General features: G+C 45.3%; 1 protein-coding gene across 1 annotated transcript in view; it reads left to right on the plus strand.

Annotated features, from left to right (window-relative positions):
• The first annotated feature begins 409 nt into the window (after positions 1-409).
• The window catches only part of LOC311030460 (uncharacterized protein), a 110883-nt gene continuing 91894 nt past the window's right edge, over positions 410-19398 (plus strand). Inside the window, exon 1 of the mRNA XM_084036216.1 lies at positions 410-572. Coding sequence (XP_083892342.1) covers positions 518-572 — 55 coding nt within the window. The 5' untranslated portion in view covers positions 410-517. The remainder of the gene's footprint in view (positions 573-19398) is intronic.

A 19398-nucleotide genomic window follows, 5' to 3' on the forward strand; every position in this document is an offset into this window, starting at 1 on the left:
GTGTGCTGTGAATACTTGTGCAGCAAAAAGTTGTGTGTATTCAATGAATGGTATGTTTGTGTCATTTGAAAATATGGCTGTGTAACAAATGAAAACAAGAGTTCCATTTTGTGAACAGGTAAGAGATTTGATGACAAAGAGTCATCTTGCAAATGGTCAGGCTGAGCATTTTGTGTGTGAAGTTTTCAGTTTTGATCTTTTACAGTGTGAGCCATATAGATCTTGTAGAACGCAGTCGGCCACTACCAACAGAGACCTGTGCCTGACTGGATACTTTCCAGGTGTTGCATGCGGCCCCGCCCAGCCACTGCGCCCCCCCCCCCCCCCCCCCCCCGCGTCCAGACTGCAGCCCAACGGGGCGGGGAGGGGTCTGCTGCCGTCGCCTCGGACTGCGAGACACAACCAGAGACCGGAGACCGAGAGACACGGCAGTTGTGCTCAAAACCAGCCACTACTTCAGCTCCTTTTCTCGTCCGTCGTCTTCACGTCGCCTCGCAGGGTCCTGCTCTTAGCCAGGATGTCGGAACTGTCCGTGAACGACCACCTGGAAGGGATTTTATCCGACTTTGAAGGTATGTCTGCTGAACATTAAATGACTTTAGTGGCATAATAAAAGAGAGCGCGGGGCTGCAGCTCGAAGCTGTCTCACAATCACAGTGAACACAGCAGGAAGCGCGTACTTTACCCGCAGACAGATCCCGCTACGCTCCTTTGCTGTTTGCAACGCAGACCAGAACCAGAACTTAAGACCAGAACCAGAACGTAACTCCAATCCGGAGCTTTTTACTCATTTTAACTCTTGGTCTCAGGTTCCACTATTCTCATTATGTTCTTGACCAATCCATGAATGACACATTGATCCGTTATCAGTAGCTTGTCTAGAATCAGGTTTTGGGTAGACATGTTTGTGGAGCTAGATCTGGTTTCAGTCCCCTTGTGTTTGGTTTACCTGCCCAGGTAAGAGAGCAGCACTAATAACAGAGTGGAAGCAAAGCCTTGAGCTGTGTGTGTGTGTGTGTGTGTGTGCGTGTGTGTGTGTGTGTGTGTGTGTGTGTGTGTGTGTGTGCGTGTGTGTGTGTGTGTGTGAGTGTGTGTGTGAGAGAGAGAGAGAGAGAGAGAGAGAGAGAGTGTCTAATAGGTTCACCTACATATTATTGGGGGGGGGGGTGAAGCATACCATGGTTTCAATCTCTAGTTTCAAGTCTTCTTCAATCCAGCATGATGTTCATTTAGTACATTATGGTCCATTTAGACTCCAACAGACCAGTTAGCAGGGGATGCTTTAGAGGGCGGGGGCCACCTGCTGATTGACAGGTCGCTACCAATGCTAGTTAGTTACTAAGATGACTTACCGTAAACGCTTAACTGTAAAGTTGACCTTGAATTATGAAGCTGACTTTGCAGCTTCATACCAGAATCCAGGTGGATCCAGATCCAGTAAGGGTGCTGCTCATGGGGCCGCTCTGTTGCTTGTGTTCATCAGATCCACCCATCGCTCTTCCACAGTCCAAATATGGTCACTTCTGAACTTGAGGCTTCAAAGCTGTCTACAAACAAATGGGTGACGTCATGATCACTATGTCCACTTTTTCTATACAGTTTATGCCATGAACACGCTTTTCTGCATCCTGGTCGCTCAGAAGACGTCTCAACTTCGCTATATTGCACAAAACATAAAAGGCAGTTTTGGTCAAATAACTTAAACAGGCTTTAAAAGGACCACTCTTACTTTGTGTGGCAACTAGGAGGGTCTCGGTCCACACAGTCTCGTGGCATTTGGTGAAATAGCCAAATTACTGATTTGCTCACCATGACTTTAAAGCTAAAGTATTTCAATTGAAAGTATTGTTTGTGCCTGCACCATGTTTGATTTGGGCAAGCAAACCACTTAATTTGTCATGCTTACACTTAGGTTTTGGCAAATGACAGTCAGGTTCACTTTGGGACACAAGGTCTCGAACCTTGGTATTGTGGTTGAAAGTCCACCTAACATGAATTATAAACAATTTCACCAGCCATAACATTGCATAGTCATGTGGATGTGTTAAATTAGTGTGCCCACTGTGGAAAAGGATCCATTAATCTTTCTGTTGGCATTTTATTGTTCAAAGCGACATGAGAAAAGGACAATTTGTGCCCTTCAACATGAAACCAATAGATGGCGTTTAGTGACACTTTCATGACCTGACATGAAACTGAGCTGTCTTATCTTCATTTAGCTGCAGGAAGTCCATCCACTTATTGATGGCTGACTTACAGTCAGGTAGATTGTAAGGATACAGCTGTGTGTCATCAGCATAACCATTTACATTTGACCATGCTTCATGGATTCAGGATCCCAGTGGCAGCATGTGGATTTAGAACAGCAGCAGAGTTCCTTGGCCACTGCCTTGTGATCAATAGTGTTGAAGGCAGCACGAAGGTCAAGGAGAATGAGGACAGATCTAGTTTAACCTGAGATCATTTAAAACTTTGATAAATGCTGTACTATTGTTTGCTCTGAAGCCAGATTGAAAAATGATAAGAATATCATTGTGAGAAAGATGCTTTCTTAATACTTTAAACACATTCCTCTCTAAAACCTTTCTCAGGAATGATAGATATTTCTGATTGATTGGTAATTATTATCCAAGTTAGGTTTTGAAAGTGTTTGGAAAAATAGAAGATTCTAGGGAGAAATGCATAATGCGTGTATGAAAGGATAATTCATCATAAGCAGAGTTGACATGAACTTTTTTTGCTCACTGTGGCGAGAGGTTTTCCAAAATTACTAGCCAGTGGGGTTGCAAAATTCTGGGAATTTTCAAAGTTGGAAATACATCCAACTTCCCATACATTTTTCCGCCATGTAACATTTCTGGAAAGTTTCTGGAAATGTACTCGAAATTTGAACTATATACAACCCTTTTAAATTTCTGATCTCTGTACACCCAAATCAAGACTACATGTATAACACTACAGGTCAGTTTAAAATATTTAGCCCTGAGAAGGTTGTATGTAAATCTCTTTTGTAAATAAAATAAAAACTTTGCAAGAGAAACACTGTCTGTTTAAATATGTATTAACAACAGCAGTAAATACGGTAATGCAAAGAGTGTGGATTGTGTGAGAATGGGATAGATGTGAGGTCACAGTGACCTTCCTTGAGCTTTTTACACCAAAAGCTAGTCAGTTTATCCTTAAGTCCAGGTGTTGGGCCAAAGACTGAAAAACACCTTGCCTCTAGCCATGACTGTCACCACCGTTTATCCATGCAGATTATAACACACTTCAAACTCTAAGACAGAATTAAACAATGCGTCTTAGTTACTATGTTAGCTTGAGTTGTCTCTCAGCCATTTTGCGCTTGTTGTGGGGCACACAATTAAATTAAATGACAAAAACCCATCCATCGTCTACCGCTTTATCCTGGGTCACGGGGGGGGGGGGCTGGAGCCGATTCCAGCTGACAATGGGCGAAGGCAGGGTACATCCTGGACAGGTCGCCAGCCCATCGCAGTGCCAACATTTAGAGACAGACAACCATTCATGCTGACATTCACACCTACGGGTAATTTAGAGTCATCAATGAACCTATCCCCATCCTGCATGTCTTTGGACTGTGGGAGGAAGCCGGAGAGAACCCATGCTTACACGGTGGAGAACATGCAAACTCCACACAGAAGGAAACTGAACCCAACCCGGGAATTGAACCCGGGACCCTCTCGCTGTGAGGCGACAGCGCTACCCACTTCACCACTGTGCAGCCCTGAATTACAAAAATCTCCCCCAAAACTGTGGTGTTCTCAGCCAATCACAATCATACTATATATTGGTCCAAACATCCAATCCTAATGCTGGGGTTTCTGTTGTCTGGCCGCCCAGACGCAGAATTCTCTGTCATGATTTATATATTTGGATATTACCATACCAGTATGCTGTCAGTGATTCTGATTTTCTAGAGGTAAATACTGATAAAATTGATAAAAAAAGATCAAAAACTACCGTGAAGGAGGGTGAGAATTTCCCGATCAACAGACGCTGCCCTTCCTCAAGTCCTCGGACCCTGCAGGGACACTTGAACAAAAGCTGCCCCTCTCCTTACATTCTTACTTTTTGTCCACATTCTTCTGTTTGGACAGGTGTTGATCTGAGCCGCTTAACAAATTAGTGTAGCCTTTGGCCTTTGAACCTACTGTGGCCCTTTGCGCCACAGTAGGTTCAACTGCACAACTCTTGGCAATTTGAAACTTCAAACTTCATAAAAATGTTCAATTTAAAATGAAAAAGAAATAAAAGTAGTACAAAGGATTAGGATTTGCACAAAGATTAGTCATGTAACTATAATTTTGTAAAACATACAGTGTTGTAGGCTTTACTTGGGCGGGCCACCCAGGTTTTATTAACAACCACCCAAGTAAAAGAAAAGGTAGTTTTTTTGTTGCAAAACACCATTGATTTGATTTGGATAAGCTGACTTTTCATGCATTAACCATGTTACCGTGTGTATAGGTGTTGCTGGGACTGTCTGCTGTCACTATAGGCGTTGTTAGGTACCATCTGCTGTCACTTTAGGTGTCGTCGGGGACCGTCTGCTGTCCCTATTCTACCACTAGATGCTGTGTGTAAGCATGGCCAGAGCTGTGCTTATGTTGACACACATTTCTATGTGCAAGTTGATATTCCTCACTTTGTGTAGGAAAGATCGTACGCACAGAAATGGACGTACTGTTGATGAATGACAGCCCTGGTTTATCTGGGACTTCAACATTTATTGATTTCAGCCTTAAAGGGATAGTTTGGAATTTTGGACATAATACCTATTTTCCAAGTGAGCCGGTGTGTTCGAGACGTCTGGAGACGTTTTCAAGAAATTTAATTCAGTTCTTCTAGTTGCCGAGTTCGCTTATGCTATGGCTAGCGCAAGTCAATCGTTCTTAGCTAGCATGGCACTAAAAACAGTCTTGCCCACTCCACAGTGCACCCGAGGCAAATCAATTAAAACACTAGACTGTCGATGTACATATCTGTGTTGATAGAATAATATTTGAAAGAAAACTAACCTTGCATCACATGAATCATCCATTTTTTGAGGAACTAGTTTCTCAGCAGCAGCGGAACTTTACTTTGCTCCGTCGGACTCAAAACTCTAAGACGCGCCGCCCGAAATACTGCTCGTAAATAGGCAATCGAACCGGGACGAATTGTCGGGACTCATGCCCTCAGACCTGGGTGAAAAGCGCTTTGACCTCACGCAAACGCTGGACAGCCCACGGCCACGCGAACCCACAATTACGCACCGTGAACCCGGACCTCTGCTCCGTCCGTAGATCTGTAAACCCTCGGACACGTTGCGGGGGATTCCCTCCTGGCACCACCAGTCTCCGTTTGTTCGGTCCCGGTTCTCAGCTCCAGCGGGGGCTATCTCGGTCTCCACAGACGCTCGTTCACGTTCTGCCCTTTGAGCATCCCTCTCGCGCAATTCTTCCTCTGTATATTCAGGCTCGTACAGGTACGGTTGGGTTTGGGTGGAAAAAAACTCCTCATCAGTCTTCAAAAGTTTTCAGTATATTCTCCAAAAGTGGCCATTTCTGTGAGATTGAAGAAACTAGCACTGCAGGCTACTCTGCGTATGTAGCAATGACAGCAGGTAAACAAACTATTATAGAACCGGTAACTTATAAGTGCTAGGTGATATCACTCCGCCGCTGCCATAGCCTACTAGGAAGTATGACACGCTGCTGCTGCTGCTGAGACATAAATCCTTAAAAATGTAAGGTTGGTTTTATTTCAAACATTCTATCAACACATATGTACATCGATAGTCTGCCGTTACAATGGATTTGCCTCGGGTGCACTGCTAGCTAATAACGATTGACTTGCGCTAGCCATAGCATAAGCGAACTCGGCAACTAGAAGAACTGAATGAAATCTCTTGAAAAAGTCTCCAGATGTCTCAAACACACCGGCTCACTTGGAAAATAGGTCTTATCTCCAAAATTCTGAACTATCCCTTTAAAGGCAGGAACACACCGGCCCAACCGTTGGACGTCTGAAGCGTTTGGAGAGGCTCGGACGAGGTCGGGAACACATATGTTTGGTGTGTACAGCTGCGTCAGAAGCTTTCGGAGCCGCGCGGACGTTGTCTGATCAGACTGAGCATACGAAGTCTGAGGAGGTGGGCTGTTGGACGTCTGGGCCATTGGATACTCTGATTGGCGGTGTGCTAGAGAATCAGAGTATCCAATGGCGGTGTGTGGGCGGGGCGGAAGTGACGATGGTTTCTCCGTATTACTCGTTCCCTACTGAGACGACGTCTTCGTAAAATAATGAGCCCGAGAGCACACAACGCGAGTGTCACCCTAGCCAGAGTCATCTTTCCAGAAATGCCAAGTATTTAGTCCACAAAGGTCTTCTCGAGTCGAACGAATACTGAACCAAGACTGTGTGTGCATTGTTTTTATCTGCACTCCGTTCCGTCATTTCCTGTTTTCCTGTTTTGGAGTACTGGCACGAGACTAGCGCCACCCGCTGTTAAGGAGGCTTATTGCATCTCGCGCAAGCGCAGAACGTACACGCTGCTGTGTTGTTGGAAGCATGTCGAAGCGGTGTGTACAACGCAACTTTTCTGCCGAACGGGTCAGACGAGAGGCAACAGAGTGGGCGGAGAGTGGTCGGATAAGGCAGTTAGACGTCTGGGCGGTGTGTGGGGGCCTTAATGGAGGAAAACTGGTTGGGGTCTACGGGGAGGGATGCCCCGCCTTCTCTCTGGTGTTAAGCCCCACCTCCTCTCTAGGGCGAAAGTGACGTGTAAACATGCATGAAGTCACGGTCGAAGTTGCGAGAGTAACACAAGACTGAACACACCGTAAAAAACCCAGGGCTCCAGAGTGCGACCATTTTGGTCGCATATGCGACCAAAATTTTTATGAGTGCGACTGAAAAAAATTGTAGGTCGCACTGGTGCACCTAACGCTGCTCGGGTGAAAAAAAAAAATCATAAGCGCAGCATCTCTTTATGTTCTCCTGACGGTATCGTGGTCTAAACCAATAAGAGACAGAGCTCGGGCGGGTCCTTGCCTCTGATTGGCTGTGGTCCTTTTCACTGCTGTAAATTGTGTCAGTTCGAAAATGCGAGCGAGCAGAGCAGGTACTCTGAGCGTTTCGACGCTGAGCGCTTCGATTTTCTTTGAAAGTGAAGAGAGTCAGAAAGCCTCGCCCCGAGACGAATTAAAACGCCCAAAAATATGCCTTCAGACAGGACTGGTTGAAGCAATTTCCCTGGCTGATGTACGATGAAGAAAGGGACTCAATGCACTGCATTTATTGTCGGGAGTGCGGTCAGCATTTGGCCGGTAATAGTGCATTTGTGGAGGAGTCAACAACATTTCGCATCGAGACATTGAAAAAGCGCAATATGTCCAAAAAGCATACTACATGCATTCATGATTGACGGCGACACAGACGTCTCTACGAAGGAGTGCGTTATTGTCTACTGCTGCATTTTGCGGAAAGGGAGGCCGGTCAACATGTTTATTGGACATGTTGAGGTGGAGCATGGACACGCACAGTGTTTGAAGGCCCACATTACAGCATGAGAGATCATGAATAGGAAATTGTATAGTAGCCTATTCCTAATATTATTATTAAAAATGAATAGCCTAAGTAAAAATATAATTAGGCTAGGCTAAGATCACATAAACAGTTTTCCATTTGCAATCTATAGACTAGTGACCTGTATGATCTTTTTATTCTTGAGGAATGTATGCTGCCACAAAGCAAGCATTTACTGCGCTTGGGCATCAGTGTGCAGATTGGCTGGAGAAAACGGTTCCTCTGGGTGCTGATGGTGCTGCAGTTAACCTAGGCCATAAGGGGGTGTCATTATGTAAAAGGCGAGCGATAAAAATGTGGGTGCACCTAAATTTTGTGCTGGTGCACCTACAAAAAAAAGTTAGGCGCACCAGTGCAACCAATGCAAAAAGTTAGTCTGGAGCCCTGAAACCTGAATATTCCATTACATTTTATTTCTGGTTTCATATGACAACAGCAGTTCTCAGGACATGTTCCACATCGAACAGGACTAGAACAGGATCAGGACCCAGCACCACCCAGTAGGCTTGGGCCAGTTTAAACATTTTATATTATTTATACCAACCTTTCCCACTCCCGAGTGATTCATTTGTTTTTTCCACAGAAGATTGCACCTTAATCACTGAAAGGAGAGTCATAAATACCTTTGTAGCGTCGGAATTCTGATTGGCTTCTCTTAAAAACAACTGTGAAATGTGAACTTTTGCTCGTCTTGCATATTTACATGACTCTTCAACAGCACGCAAAGTTGCTGTGCATACGTTCTCAGCTTGTTAAATGCTCCGGTGGTGCATCAGGCGACTTGGACACTCACCGATCCATTTATAAATAAACACATATTATGTTAATCATAATCATTAATGGTGCTTATAACTAATGAAAGACACGTTGGATTTAGTGCTGTGACGCCGTCAGCACAGGTCGCTGATGTTTTTAATTTTCCAAAACATCAGCGACAAATGCCCGCATAAATCAAACCGGTTTAGCCCTGTACAACAAACTGGACCGGTAAACCCGGAAATTGGCCCAACCCTACCACCCAGAATAATACCAGCATGTCACACATGGCTTCATGTGAAAATGCTCTATTCAGAATCAGCCCCAACTCCGAATATCCAAGCAGAATATGATGCTTGCATGATATCAAATATGAATATTGTCATATTTGGAATAATAGAGGAATCGGAGCGTGCATGTCACCATAGACTTGCTGAATAAAGTCATTTTTGTCAAGGTTCAATCTTTCTAGTCTGGACAGTTTGGGAGTCTTCTCTGGTGGCGGGGAAAAACACAGAAGCTGGACTGGAGGCCGTTGGGCCTTTGGGTGACATGTGAGATTAGAGGAGGTCAGGGGGGCCATGAGGAGCCCCTCCCAGCCCTGTCACATCCTGGTACTGCTCTCCAGCAGGGCATGGCCCCTGCAAAGATCAGAGGGGGTCCCATGACCCAGTGACCACACACACAAACACACACACATACATACACGCACACACAAACTCACACAGCTTGTTGTCTACATTCCAGCCTACATTAATGCAGTGGAGCACACACATACACACAGTTTTCTGCATGAAGACAAGATGAATTACTTATGCGATGCACTCGTGATGTTTCAGTCTCAACTGCTGATTGTCATATTTGATTCCTTAATCGACAACGAAGCCCCAGACTAACTTTGATATGATAAATATCATTTCAACTTTCCACTGCAAACAGTCCAACGTTCTCCTTTTTCTTTGCCATCCACCATAGTTACTCGTATTAAATAACCCATAATGCACATCATTTGAACATCCGTTTTCGTTAGCCGCTAGCTGTTAGCCATTAGCTTCGTGCTGGTATTTGCTCAGAGCAGCATGATGGGAATACATAACATCATAAGTTCGTGGTAATTTTTTGAGCCCTCTGGAGTCTCCATCATTGCTTCTTCAAATTCACGTAACAATCCGAACTAACGGGACACACAGATGTTTCATGTGAAGACAGGAAGAAAAGCTTCAGCTTCACGTGTCAATGGGACGATTCTTCCCAACAGCAAGGTGTAGAGAGAATCTGAAAAATGTTATTTGAATTCTTCAAATCTCTTGTGAAAACACGCTTTTACTCATGTGGATGAAATGTTTTGGTTCTGTAACAAATATAAAATAAAATAATAAAATAGTAACACGTCTTCAAAACGTTGAAGTAAACAAACAAGGTATGGCGTGGCATCTCCCCCCTCCCACTTCGACTGAAATGTGATCTCTGTCATGGCCTCGGTTCACTCACTTTGTGCATCGGCCAACACTCGCCGATGCGTTTATAAACAATCAAAATATTATTTTAATCACTCATCATTATTGCTGCTTATTACTATTGAAAGACACGTTGGATTTAGTGCCTTGACGCCGTCGGCACAGGTCGCTGAGGTTTTTCATTTTCCAGAACGTGTCATAAGGACGAATGCTGGTTCAAAGTTTGCATAAATCAAACCAGTTTAGACCCGTACACCAAACTGGACCGGGGAAACCAGAAATCGGCCCAACCCTATTGTCTTCACCCAGTGAGCCTTAATGCCTCTCAGGTAGCCACCATAGAAGGATCAGGTTCCTCCACCGTAGATAGATCAGGTTCCTGCATTGTGAATAGATCAGGTTCCTACACCATAGATCAATGAAGATAGATCAGGTTCCACCACCGTAAATAGATCAGTTTCCTACACCGTAGATGGATCAGGTTCCTCCACTGTAGATGGATCAGGTTTCTCCACCGTAGATAGATCAGGTTCCTCCACCGTAGGAACCGCTCCTCCATCCTTCACGGTGTCAGGCATCACCTTCCATAAAATGATGGCAGCAGACATCAATGACTCGGTCATTCCATTCCTTCGAGGCGAGGGTCCACATTGGAGGCACCAGTGCTCAACGTTTTCATTTAGGTGCACCAGCAGAAAAACACACGTTCATTTCCAAAGATGTCTTCTGTTTCATCCTGTTCCTGCTGTTTTTCTGCCACCACAACTGCATCGATGTAAACGTGATGTCCACTCCAAATAATTTGATAATTTTTCAAACTCATTGAGTTTATTCCAAATTTAATTTGTAGCTGACAAAATGCCATAGTATGCCATAGTTATATGCCATTCCCACTGACAGCATGTGTGGAGGTGGGATGACTGGATAACACTCTGGGTTGTTGGGATCATTTTTACAGCTATGAAGCACAGACGATTAGTTCATCTTTGGATGCACTGTCCCTTTAATAGACTCCAGTTTCTGTTTCATATTTTTCAGGCAACAGGTGCTTCTGGGACAAATAGCTGACATCTCTCCCGCTGTGTGTGTGTTTATGAGTCCTCAGACACTGTTTTTCACGGTTCCACCATTGCTGCTTGTTTCCCAGTTGGGGAAGTGGTTTGAGTGTGTGTCTGAGAGAAAGAGACAGCTCAGTGTTGTGGCGGCAGCATGACTTGACTGAACTCTGCTGTCCTGTCTGTCTGCCTGCCTGTGGAATGTGAATAGAAGCTTGGGGGTGGGACACAGACAAGACCAGACTCATCTGGATCTTTTGGAATTGCTGTCGCCCCACAGGTTCAAATCCCGTCCTGTGTAAATAGTAAATGGACCAGCATACCTTTCTAGCGCTGTTCTACAGTTTCTACCTACTGGCTATTCAATGCCCTTTATACTACATTCAGTATCTTTTACACATCCACACGCCGATGCCACAGCTTTCTGGGATTCAGTATCAAGGACACTTTGGTATGCAGACTGGAGGAGCCGCGATTCGAGCCGCCGATCTTCCGATCGGAGGATGAGCCGCTCTCTCTCTGAGCCACAGCCGTCCAAAGTTATGTCATGTTCTCCGGTTTCCTCTCAGTCACAGTCCAAAGAGATGCAGGATGGGGACCTGTGTGTCTCTACATGTCAGCCCTGTGATAGACTGGTGACCTGTCTGTCTCTACATGTCAGCCCTGTGATAGACTGGTTACCTGTCTGTCTCTACATGTCAGCCCTGTGATAGACTGGTGACCTGTCTGTCTCTACATGTCAGCCCTGTGATAGACTGGTTACCTGTCTTTCTCGACATGTCAGCCCTGTGATAGACCACTGACCTGTCTGTCTCTACATGTTGGCCCTGTGATAGACTGGTTACCTGTCTGTCTCTACATGTCAGCCCTGTGATAGACTGCTTCACCTTCAGGCTCCCCACGTTCCTGAACAGGATAAGTGGTGATTGATAATGGATGGATAGATATTTGGATGGTCATCCACTATGAGTCAATATCTTAGTAGTAGTTATGTAATGCAACAACTTCAGTAGCTAATGGACCAAGCTGGAAGGAGACAGTTTAAACTGGACTGAGATCATATCACCAACTTGACTGGACTGGAGATCATATCACCAACTTGAAGGATTCCCACAGGACGTGCTGTAGTTTAGCTCCAGTGTTAGACATCTCGTCTAATGAGGTGAGGATGCACTTGTTCATGAGGATGGAGGCTCGGGAACTTTGGTTTCCTCTTGGAAAGAATGTGACTGCAGACTTTTGCCATATCACTCACCCCTAACATGAATGTTTTATTGGTTGACCAATTTTTAGCCTGTCACAGATATATCTGTATCATTGCATTCACAGATATGTAACATTAATTAAAAAAAAATTCAATACAGGTATTGCTGCTACTTGCTAGGCAATTACACACACACACACATACACACACACACACACACACACACACACACACATATATATATATATATATACACACATACATTAATGTTGAAACCGCTGGCAACAAAAGTGAGTACACCCCGAAGTGAAAATGTCCAAATTGGGCCAAATTAGCCATTTTCCCTCCCCGGTTTCATGTGACTCGTTTGTGTTTCAAGGTCTCAGGTGTGAATGGGGAGCAGGTGTGTTAAATTTAGTGTTATTGCGATCGCACTTTCATGTGTTCAACATGGCACTCCACGTCAAAGAACTCTCTGAGGATCTGAAAAAAAATTGTTGCTCTACATAAAGATGGGCGAGGCTATAAGAAGATTGCCAACACCCTGAAACTGAGCTGCAGCACGGTGGTCAAGACCATACAGCGGTTTAACAGGTCTGCTTGGCTTTCATCTCAGAAGGAAGCCTCTTCTAAAGATGATGCACAAGAAAGCCCACAGACAGCTTGCTGAAGACAAGCAGACTAAGGACATGGTTTACTAAACTTATTTGGTTCTGATGGTGTCGAGCGTGTTTGGCGGCAACCAGGTGAGGAGTACAAAGACATGTGTGTCTTGCCTACAGTCAAGCATGGTGGTGGGAGTGTCATGGTCTGAGGCTGCATGAGTGCTGCTGAGACCGGGTAGTTACAGTTCACTGAGGGAACCATGAAAGCCAACATGTACTGTGACATACCGATGTCACATATATTTTTATTAATAAAAAACAAAACAAATTATTTACAAACATGAACGTAATGTACTGTTTTTTTCATGGTGTTATTAAAGCTTTTACATGGTATGCAGTAATCTGATGTCCCCTATACTTGAGTTTATGTGATTTCTTTGATAGTTAACTTTATATTTGCAACCAGATATCACTTAATAAACAGCGTCATGACTCAATACACCTCCTTGGCCTAGGTCTGCATCTACTGAGCGCATTTTCTAGTAATAGAAATAATTATTGACAAAAATGTACATGCCATGATTACCATTACCAGTACTGATTGATTATAAATTGTTCATTGATAACTGGTGTTGTTGATCTCACTTGTCAATGCCTGATTTTTAGCAGCTTGCAAGTTATGGTAAAGTTAACTTTACCAGTGTGAAGGTTGCTTTGAGAGATGTTTGCCACATTAGTAAGCTAGCTAAAAAGCTAAAGCCAAATTAAACAGTTGTCATTGCCCTTAATTGCCTCGTCAAACTACGATGATGAAAAATAAAAATAAATACAAAATAAATCATGTGTGTGTGTGTGTGTGTGTGTGTGTGTGTGTGTGTGTGTGTGTGTGTGTGTGTATCTACAGTTGCACCCGAAAATATTCAACCCCCTTTGTGATTTAGGTTATTGGTATCAAACAAAACAAACTACACAAGAGCAAGTTAAATAGCTCAACAACTAACATTACAAGTTGTTTATTCATGTTTATATACACAAATACATACGTTTAGTAGAGTAGATGTTTATATATCACACGCACACACGCACACACACACACTGATCTGCAGCGTCCATGAAAGCAGCCTCACACATCTCAACGACACACTACTAGATACGAAGCTTCAACACGCTGTGTTTGTGAATGTGAGAGCATCTCTCTTTATCAGATGGAGTTGGTGTTGCATAAAATGGGGGGATTGGGTCTGCACACACACACACACACACACACACACACACACACACACACACACAGGTAGCCCAGAGCGGAGACAGAGCACTCTGCTGCCACCATAATTATTTCCCCACTGTTTGACAGGGTGCCAGTAATTACCTGATACCGGGACTCCTTATCTTTTGTATGGAGGGCAGGTTCACACTTGTAGCCTCAGCGAACCCAGCAGAGTCCACCAACCCACCCCCAACACACACACACACACACACACATACCCTCCCCAGTCTGCCTGGAGCCTTCAGAGGCTGTGAGCTGAAATAAGGGCCTGTCTACACGACAATCTTTTCAACATAATACTGATAAGTATTTTTACGTCCCGGTCTTCATTCACACAGGACTGCAAATGGAAACTTTTGAAAGCGGAAAATCTTAAGAGTACTTAACTCCAGCGTTGCCGTATAAAATATCCTATTACATTTACTTAAGTATTACATTTGCAGTCAAACAAGACGACATTAACAACGGAGGATTACCGAGCTGTTTGTGCTTCTGTGATCAGAGGAGACGGATTATTTACCTGCACCTCAGGGCTCCAGTACCACTAAAAATCTGTGAAGTGTGACTAAATATTTTCCTTGGTCGCACCGGTGCTCCTAACATCTCGTTGGTCTGTTTATGTGTGTAGCGTAATGTTTCATTCCCCACAGCATACAGAGAAGAAGAATCGCCACGGTCTGAGCCAATCAGAGGCCGAGAAGGGGCGTGCCTTTGTCTCTGATTGGCTCTGACCCCAGTCTCTTCTTAGGTGAATGTTGGTGGGAAAAAGTAATCAGGCGGAACTGTCGATCGTTGTTTTGTTCTTAAAGTTGCTGTGCCCACAAAACCCGTCTCCCCTCGCACTGTAAGTCTCACCCGACTCCGTCCGAGTCGGTGTCGCAAGGCGGGCAGTCTGGTCACTTGTAGTTTTAAGAACTGGTTGTTTGATCCGGTATCCATCTCCGGATCAAACAACATGCACACATATATGTATGTATATGTATTAGGGCTGTCAAAATGTGCGTGTTAACGCATGTCGGTTAATTTCTTTGAGTTAATGCACTAAGAGAGAGAGAGCGCGATGGTTAGTATGAAGTCAGCAGCTCCAGCGCACTTACAGAGAGCAGCTGTGACGCATTGCAGCTGTGAATGTAGCAGTTAGCCTGACATTAGCAACAGAGAGAGTCAGACCCATTACAGCTGTGAATGTAGCAGTTAGCCTGACATTAGCAACAGAGAGAGTCAGACACCGTTACATCTGTGAATGTAGCAGTTAGCCCCAACATTAGCAACAGAGAGAGTCAGACCCGTTTACAGCTGTGAATGTAGCAATTAGCCTGACATTAGCAACAGAGAGCGTCAGACCCCGTTACAGCTGTGAATGTAGCAGTAAGCCCCAACATTAGCAACAGAGAGAGTCAGACCCGTTACAGCTGTGAATGTAGCAGTTAGCCTGACATTAACAACAGAGAGAGTCAGACCCATTACAGCTGTGATTGTAGCAGTTAGCCTGACATTAGCAACAGAGAGAGTCAGACCCATTACAGCTGTGAACGTAGCAGTTAGCCTGACATTAGCAACAGAGAGTCAGACCTCGTTACAGCTGTGAATGTAGCAGTTAGCACTGACATCAGCAACTGGCTCAAGGATAATGTTTAAAAAAAAAATAAATAAACGAGCAGTGATAACGGGCCCTCGCATGGCACGTAACTCGGTTAGTGCTACGACCGCCTGACGTGTCGGACCGCCTGGCCTGGCCACCGCCACGGGGCGGGTCGTCCCCGGCCACCGCCACGTTGCCAGTCGTCCCCGGTCGTCCCCGGCCACTGCCACGGCGCGGGTCGTCCCCAGCCACCACCACGGCTGGCGCCTGTCGTCCCCGGCCACCGCCACGGCGCCTGTCGTCCCCGGCCACCGCCACGCCGCGGGTCGTCCCCGGCCACCGCCACGCCGCGCGCCGTCCCCGGCCATTGCCATGCAGCCGGTCGTCCCTTGCCTGAATCGTCACGTTGATCACCGTATCAGAGAATTTAAGTTGTCATGCTCGATGGGATCAACGGTGTAAGGTCTACAATTGGCTAAAATGCCCCAAAATGGCTGATTTACTGTAGCGCCCCCGAGTGGTCAATTTTAATAAAACCTTCAGGATATGTTCCAGGGACATATGTCAACATATCCTGCAAGTTTCATGATGATTGGGTTAAATATTGAGGAGTTATGTGTATTGATTTCTAAAGCCCCGCCCCTCTGATGTTCATTGGCTAATAACTTCTGAACGCAACGATGTTTTACAATGCCCTTGATAGCACTTGATCAGCTTGGTCTAATGATGATACACAGCAATTAGCAGTTACGGTGTGCGGGGGCCGGCCTAAAACACGTTAGGTGGCGCTAGAGAGCCACTTTTTTGTGGCCAACTATGAAACCTTTAAAATCGCAAATTTTTCGCCAGTCCCCATCTGCACACTGATTTTTTTCACGGCATTTAGATAAGGCCCCCAAAAAGGCCGTTGAACTTGCGAAATAATAAAAAGAACGAGCACTGATGAACGGGCCCTCGCATGGCACGTAACTCGGTTAGTGCTACGACCGCCTGACGTGTCGGACCGCCTGGCCTGGCCACCGCCACGGCGCAGGTCGTCCCCGGCCACCGCCACGGCTGCCGCCTGTCGTCCCCGGCCACCGCCACGGCGCGCGTCGTCCCTGGCCATTGCCACGCAGCCGGTCATCCCTTGCCTGGATCGTTGCGTCGTTCACCGTATCAGACGATTGAAGTTGTCCTGCTCGACTGGGGTGCAAAGTTCCACGACACTGGGACCTTATACGGGTGTGAAAACATGACATTTTATGTCGCCACTAGGTGGCGCTCTGATTGTGAGTCAATATTGCAGTGCAGACGTGTTCAGGGTGGGACTCTCATCAAATGTGAGAAGTTTGAACATGATCGGACAATGTACATTGAAGTTATAACAGTTTAGAGTATTGTGGCGAAGCATGAAATTCGTCCATGTTCAGGGCGCCGTAATTGGGCTCCCGTAGGACTTATGTAAGACCTTTCGATGATTTTGCATCGTTGAGGCCTCTAGAACAGTCTCAGCGAGTTTGGCATGAATCAGATCAACGGTGTAGGAGGAGTTCGTTAAAATACAAACCCAACAATTGAAAAAATGGCCCAAAATGGCTGATTTACTGTAGCGCCCCCGAGTGGTACATTTTTATAAAACTTTCAGGATATGTTCCAGGAAGATATGTCAACATATCCTGAAAGTGATGATTGGGTTAAATATTGTGGTGTTATGTGTATTGATTTCTAGAGCCCCACCCCTCTGATGTTCATTGGCTAATAACTTCTGAACGCAACGGCGCTTTTCATAGCACTTGCCGAGCTTGGTCTAATGGAGAGATGGTGCTGATCGATCGGTAACTGATCGGATCGGGCCGATATGGTAAAAAAACGATCGATCGGAAATCCGATAAAAGGTTAAAATCACCGATCCGATCGCATTATATATATTATATATTGTGTTTGTTACATTCCGGATCCAAAGGGGGCGGTAGTGCGCCAAACCGCTGCTGCTTCAAAACAAAGAAGAAGTGTTGTGTTGCGGTCACACTGCCTGCATGCACTGCTAACATGTCAGCTATATGGCAGTTTTTGGAAATATGTGAGACAGATATTACACACGCTAGCTGTAACGCATGCAACCGTTTAGTGCCTCGTGGGGGAAATAAAGCCAGTAGTTTTAATACTACAAATTTAATTCGGCACTTGAAGTCATTTCACGGCAAAGAACATAACGATTTCCTGCAACTGACAAGTGAAAAGAAAAAGACAACGCCGACCCCACGGGCACTGCTGCAAAAGACATTGGAGAGCACGCAGCCCTTCAACCCTCTCAATGAAAAGGCCATGGGAATCACTAGAACAGTGATGGAATTCATCTGCCTGGACGACCAGCCTTTCAGCGCGGTGGAAGGTTTCGGATTTCAGAGACTAGTCGCTAAACTCGACCCCCGGTACATTGTCCCAGGCCGCTATGTAAATAGCTGTTTAAATGGCTAATATCAATAAATAAATGATTGAACTTTCAACCTTCAGCTCTTCTTGACTGCTCTCTAGAGGCTGCCCATTTTGGCATATTGTTTTCCACAGTGCCACTGCTGCTATGAAGGAATATTGAAGTTACTGTTATGCAATAAATAAAGGTAATCTAGTAGTATAAATAAATAATTACAAGGTTAACATAAATGAAAGACTATAGGCCTTTGCATGAGTGGATGAATTAATGGGGAAAAAGAGTAAAATAATATAAATATTAATAATATCGTTCCACGTGATCGATCGGTTCTGATCGGTAATCGGATCGGTGAGGCTTTAGGTGATCGGTGATCAGTATCGGTCCCAAAAAACCTGATCGGACCATCTCTAGTCTAATGATGAGGCACAGCAAATTTGGTGAGAATCGGATCTACGGTTTAGGAGAAATTAGCAAAAGTGTTTTTCACAAAATTCAAAATGGCGGAACATTTCAGTTGGCGGACTTTGGTACTCCAAGAGGCTTTTTTGTAGAGCACACTTTCCTGCACATGTGTACCAAATTTTGTGTCAATTGGAGTTACGCTGGGAGGGGCGTGACCTAAAGGCGTTAGGTGGCGCTAGAGAGCCGCTTTTTTGTGGCCAACTATGAAACCTTTAAAATATCAAATTTTTAACCAGTCCCCACCCGCACGCCAATTTTTTTCGCCTAATTATTATGATAGGGCCCCCAAAAAGGCCGTCGAACTTGCGAAATAAGAAAAAGAATAATAAGAAAAAAAAATCTGTTCAGTTTCAATAGACGTTGTCGACGCTCGGGCCCTAATAAAACTGCGAGCAGTGATAACAGGCCCTCGCATGGCACGTAACTCGGTTAGTGCTACGACCGCCTGACATGTCGGACCGCCTGGCCTGGCCACCGCCACGCTGCGGGTCGTCCCCGGCCACCGCCACGGCTGGCGCCTGTAGTCCCTGGCCACCGCCACGGGGCGGGTCGTCCCCGGCCACCGCCACGTTGCCGGTCGTCCCTTGCCTGAATCGTCTCTTGCCTGAATCGTCGTGTCGATCATTGTATCAGACAACTGAAGTCGTCGTGCTCAACTGGGGTGCAAAGTTCAATGACACTGGGACTGGTATATAATAGTTATAATAGTGATGATGTTTATGGCGAAGGTTCAACTGACAGCTGTCTGAGGTGAATGTAAAGTTTGGAACAGATTAGACAATGTATAAAGTCATTAGCAGGTGTGGAAAGATTTCTGACGGTTGATCTGGTGGAAAGCAGACTGGAACTGCATTAAACAGAGACAGAAGCTCCTTCCATTCCCCGTCTGTTTCCAGTCACAGAGCTGACAACCTTCTCCATGTCTCACTGATAGACCTCTGCCTCCCCCTAGTGGTTGGTGCTTGTGTGTCTGTCCGCTCTGTACGGATTAGTGAGTGAGA

This window comes from Eutrigla gurnardus (genome assembly GCF_963514095.1).
Source record: "Eutrigla gurnardus genome assembly, chromosome: 20".
Taxonomy (NCBI): domain Eukaryota; kingdom Metazoa; phylum Chordata; class Actinopteri; order Perciformes; family Triglidae; genus Eutrigla; species Eutrigla gurnardus.